The following is a 14256-nucleotide window of genomic DNA, read 5'->3' on the forward strand; positions in this document are numbered from 1 at the left end:
AAGCGTCGTAACCTCGGAACATCGTAAGCCGACACCATTGTAACCCGGGGACTGCCTGTACATATATATATATATATATATATATATATATATATATATATATATATATATATATATATATATATATATATAATATATACATACACATATACATATATATATACATATTATATATATATATATATATATATATATATATATATATATATATATATATATATATATATATATATATATATATATATATATATATATATATATATATATATATATATATATATAGTATATATATATATAGTATATATATATATATATATATATATATATATATATATATATATATAATATATTATATATATATATATATATATATTTATTCCAGAGAGAAATCCACAATTACGTGAGTCCACAAATTCGGAGCCGCGAATACGGCGGTTCACTGTAGCTTGCACCGCGTTCCCCTGTATTTGCGGGGATACATACCAGAACCCCCCCCCCCCCCCCCCCCATGAATAGCTAGACTGCAAATAGTAGAAACCCCTATAAAATTTTTTAAAAATGTCTGTTTTGTTGGTTAAAATTGAAGAAAACCCACTAAAAATGTTTTTACGTACAGTGAACTCCCTGTATTTGTGGACCCTGGATTCGCAGACTTGCATATTCACAGATTTCTCTCGGGAGCATATAACCCCAATATTCTTGGAAAATTCGCCTATTTGCGGTATTTTATATGAAAAATATCTACAAATTCCATTTTTTTTTTTAATCAATTACATCACAAATTGCACTTTTTGTGCTAAAACTAATAAAAAACAAGGTATAAAAATTTTTAGTGGGTTTTTCTTGAGTTTTACCTAACAAAATAGGCAGTTTTAATCAAGCAATTTCCTAGGGGTTTCAACTATTCGCAGGTCTTAGCTATTTGCGGGGAGTCTGGTACCTATCACCCACAAATTCGTGGGGATCACTGTACTACCTGGTTTTTTTAATAGTTATATCATAATACGTGCATTTTATGAATTAATAAAATAAAACAGGACTATGTGGATTTTTTTTATAGATAAATAGTACTGCGAATAGGTGAATTTTCCGCAAATAATGGGGTTTATATTCCTGGGAGAAATTTGCGAATATGTGAGTTGGTAAATCCAGTGTGTGTATACCAAAAATATGTTTACCAACTTAATGTTGATCTTCAGTGTGAGTTACAGTTGAAGATCAGTGGTCAGATGCCTCCTTGGTACAAATCAGTTGCTTGAAGACAGAAAATAACTAGACTTTACAGACTGGGTGGAGCTTTTTCTTTTATGGAATGTTTCACCTCCCTTTATATTACTGCTTTGTTTGTCATAATTGACATTTAAACTGTATATACTGCCTGTGACCAAAGATAATGGCATAAATAAGGTGTTAGAAGTTTTTATAAGAAAACTGTTGGCAATTGAAATTATTTTCTATTTTGTTTATATTTTCAGGAATGTAAAACCTGATGAGAGAGATTGGGTTGAAGAGACTAAAGTTGTAGTGAAAAATCCAGCTCAGGTCCGTGATGAAGAACTTAGAAAGAAGGCTTTGATGCAGAAGGAAAAGGAATTGGCTGCACTAATGAAAGAGAAGGTTTGTAACTTTTTCCAAATATTTTTAAAGAAAAAGTCACAATGTATTCAATCATTGTACTTACAACCTTTGCATAAAAATTTTAAAATAAACATGTTTGAATATTTTGAATATTAAGGATTTATTTTTCTTAGTAGAGTTGTATGTAAATGCTTCAGTAGTCAGTTCATGGTGATGAAGATAAATTGGCGTCCACATTCATGAGTTTTAATCTCTAATTTTAAAAAGACAGTGTCAGTGACTTTCATAGGACTCTGATAAAGGTTTTGTTACTGATCTTGGTGTCTTGATTACCAGAAACATTTTCTCTAAGAAACAAGTGAAAAATGCACTAAAGTTTCTTTGGAGCAACCAAGTTTTCTGTACAATACTGCTTGAGCTGTGGCCCATGATACTTTAACCATGGCACAATGGTAGCCTGTCCTATATCATTGCCAGAAGCACAACACTTAAATAAAATAAAAACTACTGAGGCTAGAGGGCTGCAATGTGGTATATTTGATGATTTAAGGGTGGATGATCAACATACCAATTACAGAAAACTAGCAAGCCATTCCCTTATAATTCTGTTTTACTAACTTCTTTTAAGGTTTGGCTCTTAATGTATGGATTTGGTGTTTCACTAAAAAAGCAACACATATTCAACTACCAACTTTTGTTGATGTTTAAGACTGAAGGCCAAGTGCTGGAACCTATCAGGGATAGTCTTTGCCTCTGAATTTACACATATAAGGAAGTAGGGCCCTTAAAATCCTCCCCCCAATAAAGTACTGTTGTACAATAAAAATAAACGTATTACCACTGTATTTTGTTGAAAATCTTGGCTTCTCACTGATAATGTTATCTAAGCAGCCAATACGTATTGTTATTCAAAATTTCCAAAATTCTCTTGCCATCTAAATTGTGTTTTCTCCTTAGATGGTAATATCTGAAGCAATGTGCCAGAATATGCTTTAATACAGTGGTACCTCGACATACGAAAGGCTCAACTTACGAAAAATTCGAGTTACGAAAGCAAATACGAAGATTTTTTTGGCTCTACAAATGAAAATAGTTCAAGTTACGAAAGGTTGTTGCTGTAAAGTCCCGAGATTTGCCCGGACTACCAAGAACAATTTTAAAACTCGTGCGCCGCCAACTGAGTAGACTCGCCACCATCCTCCCGCTCTCCCATTGGTTCCTGATGCTAGTCACTGCCGTAAGATCCTGCTCTCCTATTGGTCAGCATCTACCCCATGTGCTCTATGTATTCTATTGGTAAAATGATGCTGTAAATTGAAAAACTTATTCATGCAATACATTTAATAAAAAAAAAAAAAAACAAAAAAAAATTAGGTAAAGATAGAATAATAGAAATGAATGGTTATTATACTGTTTGGTAGTTTCAGTAGTTGAAGAGAGATAATGAAAATTTTATTACTGTACATACTGTGTGCTAGGTGAAAGTGGTTGCTTGGCGATCGTTTGGTACTCGTAAGTGCTGAACGTAAACAGAAGGTTGGAAGGGTTTTTTTTTGTTTGATTGTTTATTATAGTTAATGGTTACTTAATAATTATTTGAAATGAGTACATGCAATACATTTAATAAAAAAAATTGTGAATTAGATATCATAAAATATAAAATAAATCAGACTGCTATCATCGAAGCCAACAAATACGTATTTTCTAGAATAATTCTTCTTCTGTTTTAATATTACGTATATGTTTCATTATAGCTGTCAGTAACTCGGTATCTCCATTAGGTAAAGATAGAATAAAGAATAGAAATGAATGGTTATTATACTGTTTGGTAGTTTCATTAGTTGAAGAGAGGTAATGAAAATTTATGGCTTACTGTGTAAGTGCTGAACATAAACAAATGGTTGGAAAGTTTTTTTTTGTTTGTCTGTGTATTATAGTTAATGATTAATTAATAATTATGTGAAATGAGTACATACTGATTATTTATACATTTTATTGGCATACTTATTCTAATCTTTTAGCTTCTTAGGTTTAGATGTCAGAATCATAGACTAGGCCACAGTAGCAACTGCTAACATATGCTAGGCTTATTGGTAAGGGGCGTATGTTAAAGTCCTAATATATGCAGTAAAAATGGGGTTGAACATTACATGCAGTTGAATATTACTCAAGTATGTACCGTATTTTGCCTTTTTGGAGTCATATTTCTTCCGTTGGATCGGCGTCGTAACCCTAGAACATGTGTTGTAAGCTTGGAAATATAATTTACTTGGGTGTTTTTGTAGGGCTTAGAATGGATTAGGCATTTTACATGTAAAATGCGGTTCAAGATACGAAAAGCTCATGATACGAAGGCCGCCTCGGAATGGATTAATTTTGTATGTCGAGGTACCACTGTATCACACTCTGACACTGGTTCTTTATATAAAAAAAAACAGGTTTTGGCATAAGAAAAACCTATTTTTGGTAGTCGATGTTGAGTCCTCAAGGAGTACCCTTTCCATGGTCTATCCAGAGCTGCATGGTGACCTGATTAATGCCAAAGAATTCTCTTAACTGGTATCAATGATAAACATTTTAACATGTGATAGATTATAAATGGACTCAAGATAATAGGGCACTTTCTATTATCCTCCGCGAATACTAATACCCAGTTTACCTATACATACTATGTTAAAACTGCAAGAAGTGGTTATCTGCATACACATCATCATATTGTTTACATATGACCAAAATCCGACCAAGACGCCATTCCTTTCTGTTGGTCAATGTAGGATGATGCCATACCCAAAATCCCATATTTTATCATCAGGGAAGTGGGAGGATTTTGAGGACTCAACAGTGACTACCAAAAATAGACTTTTCCTACGTCAAAACGTGTTTTTTGATAGCGTAGTTGCTGTCTTGTCCTCAAAGAGCTTTACAAAGAAATTGACAGGTGACAAAAAGCTCTTGTATTCTAATGATAACAACCCAAAAAAATTTTTACATTTTTGGTCTTGTGTCAAAGCCACTAGTTTCAAGGCCCCATTCTTTATTCCAAATACCTTTAAGTTTTGGTCGCAAAGAACAAGAAACTAAGTGTGCACAAGTTTTTTAGGATGAAGTTGTGGTGACTTACCTAAGCATGCTGGGTATGATTGCAGTATCGTCAAAGCCAACGATAATAAGCATACTCGCCTGTTGGGAAGACATGGTTTGCCGCTGTAGCGTCTACGGGTCAAGAATATCTATACCACCTACCAGTTGAATTTATTAAGAGCTCATGGCAAGTGTAGCTAGAGTGTAGGAAAAAACGGACCTTTTGGGATGTCTGCCATGACCTCTAGCTTAACCTTAAGTGCTTGAACTGGACATGATGTTATGTCTGCCAATTCTAGTTTACTTAGAATAAGAGATATACTGCTTAAAGGAGTCCCATTCTTGGCCAGGAATGACATGTCAAAGGACAATAAAAATTGATTGTCAGTGCTTTGCTTGATGTATTGTCCCTGTCTACGAGAGCCCAGTTTGCTAATATGAACTCCTGATGCTAATGCAATCAAGAATATTGCATATTGTAGCTTGTGAGTTGTGGTTGTGCCCCTCTAAGAGGAAGACCCGTGGTTTGCATCCGGTCCGCTGAATTGCGGCGGCTGATTGAAGTCTAAGCACCTTGTTCAGGGACTAAGTAACTGGAACCCTTCTAGAGCAGATCTTTTTAGTGCAAAAGGCTGCTGAAGTGAAGTGACAACTCCTGTATCAGAGTCAAATCACGAAATCATAAATCGATGATTCTTTTATTACTGCCTTGTATTCCATGATTGTTGTAACTGCAAGGTGTTTGTCTTCACAAGGGATAAGAAATTTTAAAATTTGTTCCCCTAGAACTTTTGACTGGGCTCTCGTTATTGATGTAACTATTTCTTCCATACATACTGGTACTGCCAAATGTATGAAGTCTGTAATTTCTGCACTAGGTACCTAGCAATGTTGGGCGATTAATTTCCACGGCATAGATAATTTTTAAGAAAATCCACTTGTGAAGGTCTTGGCTTAGAAAGGAGGATCCTTAAAATTACTTTCCCTTCTACTAACTGGGATAAAACAGCAGACAGTTTTGGAATTTATCTCTGCCTGTTATTAAAGTAGTAGAAACCAATGGCTGTTTGGGGCTATTAAGTAAGCAGTTCCTTAGTAGTTTAGGAGTTTGCTCACACCCTGAAAATCTGGAATTATGGATGAAAGGGTCTATTGTCCTCTATCTGTTCGTCTTGTAGGGAGGCATGTCGTACTGTTGCTTGCCTGGCATTTTGTGATTCTCATATGTGGCAAACAGGTCCACTTCCATTTGTGGAAGTATGTTGACTATTTTCTGAAAGAGTGGTTGTCCAATTCCACTCTGTTGAGGCTGTCATTTTCCTTGATAGGGAGTCTACTGTTACATTGAAATACTCCGTAAGGTGAATTGCAGACAAACACCACTTCCTTTCTTGCCCCATTGAAGGATGGCTAGCATTACCATGTTGAGAGGAGGTATCATCCTGACCTCATAATGTAGGAGATTGCAGTAAATGTCTCTCTTATGGAGGTTTGAGTTTTTTGAGACAAAAAGACAGCCATCAGCTCTAGGAAATTAATACAACAATTCCTTAGAGTAGCTGAGCACCTCCCTGCCACCTGACGCTCTTCCCAACATCCTCCCAACCTGTCAACAAGGCATCTGTGTGTATTGTCATTCATACAGACTAAGGAGTCAGGGTGACCTTTATCGCCAGAGATTCCTTCCAGGATCAAGGCCGAGGTATCTCCCAAACTTTTAAAATCTTTTGGTGTTGTCGGTTTCACATCTTACTGTATGTAATAGCTAGAATTTGTTTACATTTATTGTTGTAATCCAAGCATTGGATCTATTATGCATATTGCAACAAGCCCGTCATACATTCTAATTGCTATTTGGAAACTCTGAGCTATGCAAGGCACATTTTAAGAACTTGCCTCATTCTGTTTCGAGTATGAGGGGAAGAGACAACAAGCTATGAAAAGTATCCTAACAAAGTCCCAGCTACTGAAAGTGTCTGCTGGATGTGAGGTGGGATTTTGCCAATTTATCATATAGCTATTTGACTGTAGTCTGTTGACCACTGCTCTTAGGTTTTTCAAGCACTTTTCTTGTGGGCCCCAAAATCGACCAGTCATGTAGGTGGGCTATTATATTTGTATTTCTGATTTGTCGAAGAACTACCGTTACTAACTTTGTCAAATCTTAGGGCAATGTTTAGCCCTTGGGGCATGGCTTTGAACCTCTACATAACTTTCCCTATCCGGAGCCTTAGGAAGGATTGGAAGGGAACAATGACAGGGACGTGCCAGTATGAATCTTTCAGATCTAAGTCCCTTTTAGAACAATTGAATGCACTTGGGCAACAGTAGTTATTTGGAAAATATGGTAAACAGTGTGCTTGTTCAATGTAGAAGGGTCTAGGATCACTCTTCATTTGGAGGAAATTTTTTTTTTTTTTTTTTGTGGGAGACACTTACAGAGACATGCTTGATGACAAATATCTGAATGTTTCTCTGTGGCTCCCATTAACAGGAACTTTCTGCACCTAACATAACAAAGAGGGGCCTGGTTTTTGGAAGAACCCCTTTACAGGAGGAGGAGGGGTGAGACAGTTCCCACCCCTGCCCGTATAAAATTAGTGCTGTGTCCCCATAGGGAAGAGTTCTATTGCCTGTGGTGTCATTTAAGTCAACCCCCATTCATACCATTCCCATTGGTATCCACCTCTTCCTCTACCTCTGCCATTTGTTGCTTTTGTGTGCCACTCTAACAAGTCATAGGATGCTTGCCACAGTGTTTTCATAAGACTTTTAACCACAACAGCAACAATTGTTCTGGAACATTTTGGAAGACTTTTGATGGCAACTTCCAACAAGGTGATAGAGAGGTTATAGTACTGAAGAGGTGGATCCTAGGTACAAAATTCTGCTGAGGCTGTTGCCTCTGAGGTTCCTCTCATAGGGGTCCTAAATTGCTGTGAGGGGTCTGGTACCCATCCCCTGCGAATACGTTGGCTTACTGTACGTTCAATCCAGTGAAGTAAAGCAAAAACTTTTTAAAAGCCATGCATAAGATGCATATTTGTTATGCTTGTATTTTATATATGATACTAATAGCGAATATTCCATACACTACATAATTATATATCTTGAGTATGATGTGAGTATATGCAGTAATGAAATCAGCCTAGGCCTAGGCTATTTTATAATGGCTGTAAAGTATGGTCCCTAAATATGTGTGATTGGATTGTGCGATTCCCCTTTTATGCAGTCGCTAGTTCTCAAGGCTCCTGCTCAGCCATTGGCTAAGACAGAAGGCTCCGCCTCACGCATTTTTGACTTCATAGCGCGGTGTGTATGAATGATCGATATCATCATCATCGCCATTGTTCCCCAAAACCTCAAATGGTTCACAAAGCCTTCCTTCTACAGAAGAACGCTTCACGGAAGATGAGATACAGGAGTTTGAAGGTTTTTTGGCACATGATGGGTAGTAGAAGAAATTCCACCCGAAACGTTTTTTAAAGATTTTTACAGCAGGAAATGACTGTATTGTACAGTGCACTTGCACTCTATGGTGGCAGTGTTTGTGTGGGAGTTTTCACCATCCTGGGTGAAATTTTAAACTTTTTCAAGTTATTAAAACTTTAAAACCTTTTATTTCATATTAGAAAAAAATACAGTATAAAACCTTTTATTTCATATTGGAAAAAAATACAGTATAGTACATAGAAAGTGTTGAAAATGGGTAGTAAAATAGTTAGACTGGGTAAGTAGCCATATGCCTTGGCCCTAATGGAATTATTCCCATAAGGTATGTGTATTGAAATCTGCTTATTTTTCAGTTCTGCGAGGCCGTGGATCGACCAAATTCTCGCATATTTGGGGACTGTACTATATTATACTCCCTTTGAAAGTGGAATGAAGATCTTGAATTACTCTGTGGTAGTGGCACGTGAAGGACAAATTCCTGTGTGATAGTGCCAGTTGAAGGGCAGCAATTTATTCAGAATCACTGCCCTGAGTACCTCAATCTCCTTGCTCAGCAATATCAATGATGAGGCAAAGGACATGGAAGGCTGTGGGGGGTGGAGGAACGGGTAACAGCAGGTCTTGGAACCGGTGTCTTGGGACTAAAAAAGGTGTCAATCTTCATTTGCTTTCATCCAAAGCCCTTCTGATGTAGATCATCGATGACATCTTTTAGCTGATGAAGGGATTGTACAGACTTGCATCATGGCTCAGTACTGTCCTTCACAAAGACCATTAGTACGTCCAGAGCCATCTCACCCAGTGACACCTTTTGTTGCGGCTCTTATTCATCGTTGTTATCCGCCTCTGCAGTAGCACCTTCATGCATTATCTGCTCAGCCATCTCTTCCTCCCCTATTCAACATTCTCAACCTGTAACTCCTCTTCACCTGCTGCTTGAAGTTGATTGGGGATGACGATGTCCTGAAAAACCTGAAAATCAATGATGGAATCTTCGTTCTTCAGCAGTTTATTCCAGCCATTTTGCAGAGTGGATATTTTCACTCTATCCCACACCTTAACCCAATTATGAAAAGCCAAATGAAGATTGAAAGTCTTCATATTAGTGAGAGTCTGTTGTCCTCTTGTCTCTTTGGTGCCCTCAGTCACGCTGAGTGCCTCCTTCAGGAATAGGCCAGTATAGAGCCTTTTTGCTGCCCACAATTATTCATTGATCCATTGGTTGGATCAAAGACATATTCGGTGGAAGAAAAAGACATCAAACTCGGCCATCTTCGCGGACTGATTCTTTTTCGTCAGGATGAGATGTCTTATCGAGGATCAGGAGGGTAGGGACACGGCCCCGGGAAATCTCTAGGGTCTTCATTTGGTATGTGATAACTTCACGGATGAAATAATTGAAGAACCATTGCTAAAGATACACATGGTGAACCATGCATTCTTCGAAAAATCTTACAGAATGGGCAGGTCATTCATGTTGATGTTTCAGAAGCACTGTGGCTGTTTTGCCTTGCTGACACAAAGGCTCAAGTCAGTGCATTCCATCAGCATTTGCACAACAAAGGATGGAATTTCTTTCTTTGCTTATCTTACAGCATTTTGCACACTTTTCTTCTTGCATAACATATGCAAGATCAGGCATCCTCCTGAAATAAAGGCCAGTCTCGTCTGCACTGTAAACTTGAAATAGCAGCAAGTCTTCATCCTTAGTCACCCGGCAAATCCTTTCTCGGAATTTCACAACAGCATCTTCGTCAGCAGACGATGTTTCTCCAAACATTTATCGTTCGGCCTCCATTTAAAGCAAAAAAGCCCAACCAATCAATGCTGTGAATTTTTTTAGTCCAGTATGAACACAATTTCTTGGCAGTCTTGATGATCTGTTCAGCACTGATGCTGGCTGGCTCCTGCTGTATGTTCCTGCATGTACCAATTCAGTACCATTTTCTCCAGTCTGTCATTATCCGATACCCTCATAGATGTTCGAGGAGCACCAGCTTTGTTCCATTCATGTTCAGTCTCATAGCCTTTATTCTTTAATGCTACCAGTTTACCTGTACCATTCATAATGTCAGACATTGTCTATCCAGCTTTGTGGGGTATTAAATGCTTCCTTGAAAGCTTTTCTTGGGTAGGAGCCATAGCACAAATAACTATACAGGCAGTGCCCGGTTAACATCGGCATTGGATAATGGCTATCCAGTTTTACGGTGCTTGTCTAGCGATGCTGTGAACTGGATTTTCAGCATTGATCTTCTGTTAGTGGCACCATTCTCTGGTTAGCAGTGCTAATCTTCAGTTAACAGTACTGTTAATTAAGTAGATTATTAGTGCTGTTATCACTGATTTTTGGTTAACAACGTCGGCTGGGAACGGAACCTTCACCGTTAGCTTGGGACTGCCTGTAAATTACAAAAATGCAAACCAACTCCACATGCTGCACACAGAGGGTCAAGATAAAGTGAGTGGAAATCAGACGTGTTAACACAAGGGATGCTGGTAAGCAAGTGAGTGACCCATTGAGAGCATGGATGAGGCGCTTTCTCTCTCACTCAAACTCCCAGTACTATTCCTTTTTGCGCATAATTTGAAAAAACAATTCGACACTCGATCCAGAGGTGAAAACCCTCAAATTGATATTTCCATCTTACACCGATATATCCAGAAGTACGTTATATACCAGTCTGTTGTCTCAGTATGCTATTGTATTCGTGGATTTTAGCTATTCATGGGAGGTTGTAGTACACATCCCCAGTGAATACTGGGGGTGGACTGTGTTAAGTTCAGCAGGCTTTTATTTTGTATCTCTTCCTTAAGTTCCTCTGTTTTGAGAAATTACCTTTAGGTAGTACTAAACCATAGGAGGTACATTTTCAAAACAAAACTAATTACCAAGCTCATCTTTATTTTGCAGGCTGAACGCAAAGCCATTGCAGAGAGAATTAGAGCAGAGCATCGAAGTGACCAAGAAAACAAGAGGATAACAAAGGCATCAGTTGCTGTACCAAGGGGGAAAGGTGAGATAGCGAAAATGAGTGATAGACTGCCTAAAGGCGGATGAGGTTAATGAATGCTATATTAATCATTAATGAGCTTCAGTCGCTAAACACTATTTTCATCTGGAATATGGTGTTTTAGACTGAAGTAAGTCATTGATATATAGCAGTCACAACTTTAATATTACTGAACAGTAACGAATGTACAATAGTGTTTGGCAGAAGTCTATGCATATACCGTAATGTATGTTTTTATTTCTTTTACTTTTTGTATAATTAAAAAAGATAGAAATTTTGTAGGTTCATGAAATTATTCTTTCTTGAAATGAAATTAATGGTCATGTCTATTTGGTTTTTATTTCATAGGAACTTTTCATTCTTGCTTTAGAGTTTTGGCTGGCCTGAAGTTTCAGATAGAATGCTTTTTATTACAGTAAAAGAATTAAGACTTACATTTTTAAAAATTTATCAGTTCAAGTGAGTGTAACAATTTCTGCTTTGGATTTGAGCTGGATTCATAACATATATATGAAGCTTTTGCTATCAAGGCCAATGAGGTCAGGGTGAAAGTGGAAGTTTAGAGTATGAATTATGTTCAAATATATTAGTTTATATTGATTTGTAATGAATTATAATTGCACTTGTGACAATTTTTGCAGTGAATATTGTTGTTGATATAGTTTGTTAGCACATAAAAATGTTTATATTAATTTCAATTATTTTTTAATCTTTTCTTATATTTTTATTGATGACTGTATTTAATTGGAGAATGACATTAATACATTAGCAGCCAGATATGAGAATAGTCTCCCTTGTGGAAGGAAATATGGTAACTCACAGTATAAATAGATTTAAAACTGTTTTTACTAATTGGTAGGCATTCAACATTTTTTTTAGAGAGCATATGTTTCTTGCATTTGGAAATTAATGAATGTAGACTTAACAATATCACCTATGCCATTGTTCATTTTAAAAAGTTATGCATAGCGTGAATCATAAAAGTAAAACTTTGCATCGAATCACAGTATTAACATGAACTGTATACAGTATTATTTTTGAAGGAAGTAACTAGGTTCAAAGTAGCATACATGTACTACATATAGATATTGATTCACTGGCAAACATGGTGTATAGATGAATATTCCAATTCAATTCAGTTCAAATGCTTTATTTCGGACATAAAAGGCCATAGGCAAATACATACATATACACACACAAACATATATAAAAAGTCTCCACACTCCAAGAGGACAAAATTTAAAATAAGTATGAGAAATGATTATGAAAGAGAGGTGAAAAATATGATATGAATGAGATGCGGATAATGAAACTAAATGATTCTTCCTACTAAAAGGGCATATACATATGTAGCATCAGAACAAAACAAAGAAATACTACATGCTTGCGTAAGGAGTGCACCAAATGCACTAAGCATAAATGAGGCTTTTCCAGTGTTTGAAAATAATTGAATTATGCAAGTAAACTGGGTGGGCAACCCTTTTCATAATACAGTTTTCGGAATTCTTCAGCCTTTGCAAGTAGCATGTTATGGTTTTGTGTCTCAGTTCTTGAAAAGATGGCTGACCAAAAGCCACAAAAAGAGCAGATGCGATTGCATGCCTCGGAATGCCCAAGAGTCTTCGTAGATTATCGTTGTAACATAATCTCAGCTTATTCATAGTTCGTTGTTTCGCTCTGACAACCAAAGATATGCCATAAAAACTTGTACAAAAACTCTGAAAAAGCATTTTCTTGACATCTTCACTACATTTAAATAAGTTCCTTGAAATCATATTGCCCCTTGCACATAGACCTCTCTTCAAAAATTCTACATGGGCATCGTCCGAATTTTGAGCAGTAAGATAATATCCTAGGTACTTTATTTCCTGTACAAAATCTATATGTGCATTGTTAACAACAATAGGTGATATATTACTTGGGCAGATCTTACTCTTAGAAAAAATTATACATTTGGTCTTCCTTACGTTTAACAATAGAAGTCTGACAGACATAAAATCACAACAAATGTTGATAAGCTGCTGCAACCCACTTACTGAAGGAGCAAATAAAACAATATCATCAGCGTACAACAAATGGTTTAAAATCATGTTGTTTAAATAACATCCCACTTTAATTTGACTCAGCCTATGTGAGAGGTCATCCATATATACATTGAACAGGTAAGGTGAAAGTAAACTTCCCTGTCTCACTCCACATGAAGTGGAAAATTCACTCGAAAATACATGGCCCCATTTGACAATCATTTGCTGAATTTTATACCACTCACCGAGCAGTTTAATAATATAACAAGGAACATTTCTTTCTGACAGTACTTCAAACAACATCTTATGAGACACTTTATCAAAGGCTTTAGACATATCCATGAAACAAGCAAATACAGGTGTTTTACGAGCATTATACTCCTCGGTTACGTGTTTAAGAATATGAACTGGCATTTCCGTTCCATGATTGGATTTGTAAGCGAACTGGTTGTCACTTGTCAATAAGTGCTTTTTGCATCTCTCCATTATAATCGCTTCCAAAACTTTAGAGATAACAGCGGCTAGAGCAATCGGCCTATAATTGGAAATGTCACTGTGGTCCGCATTTTTATCTTTAATCAAAGGACAGAGTATAACCAGAATAAGAGCTCTCGGTAAGTAGGAATGACAGAAACAGGAAGTGACGAATAAATTTAGTAAAACTCTAAGTACCGGATGAGCCTCAGTTAAATGCTGAAGGGTCAGCCCATCATGTCCAGGGCTACTTGAAGTGTTCAAAAAATTTAAAGCATTCGATATTTCATTGACATTTGTCCCTGTAACATCTCTCTAACCTTGATTTTCCATTGGGTCTGGAACAGGATGAGTAGGGTCGTTAAACAGCTCAGAATAATGTTCTTTCCATAACTCAGCAATGTTTTCATAACCACTCACATTATTTATTATGTCAGGTAAGAAGGTTCGGGATTTTCTTTTTTTATTTATTTCTCTCCAAAATTTCTAAATACTCCCATTCAGACTTGTAGCAATTTTATTTGATCTAATTTCTTCGTCATTTTCCCTACGAAATCTGAACATCCCTTTGAACTGAGCTTTAGACAATTTCATTTTATCATAGAAATATCCCTCCCTTGGATTACCAGATT

At 36.7% G+C, this 14256-nt stretch overlaps 1 protein-coding gene across 1 annotated transcript in view; it reads left to right on the plus strand.

The window, feature by feature from the left end:
* LOC135197218 (uncharacterized) overlaps positions 1-11824 on the plus strand; it is a 185124-nt gene extending 173300 nt beyond the window's left edge. Inside the window, exons 4-5 of the mRNA XM_064224274.1 lie at positions 1476-1617; positions 11027-11824. Of these exons, the coding sequence (XP_064080344.1) occupies positions 1476-1617; positions 11027-11173 (289 nt within the window). The 3' untranslated portion in view covers positions 11174-11824. The remainder of the gene's footprint in view (positions 1-1475; positions 1618-11026) is intronic.
* The last annotated feature ends 2432 nt before the right edge of the window (positions 11825-14256 follow it).

The sequence above is a fragment of the Macrobrachium nipponense genome, chromosome 18 (assembly GCF_015104395.2).
Source record: "Macrobrachium nipponense isolate FS-2020 chromosome 18, ASM1510439v2, whole genome shotgun sequence".
Classification (NCBI taxonomy): Eukaryota; Metazoa; Arthropoda; class Malacostraca; order Decapoda; family Palaemonidae; genus Macrobrachium; species Macrobrachium nipponense.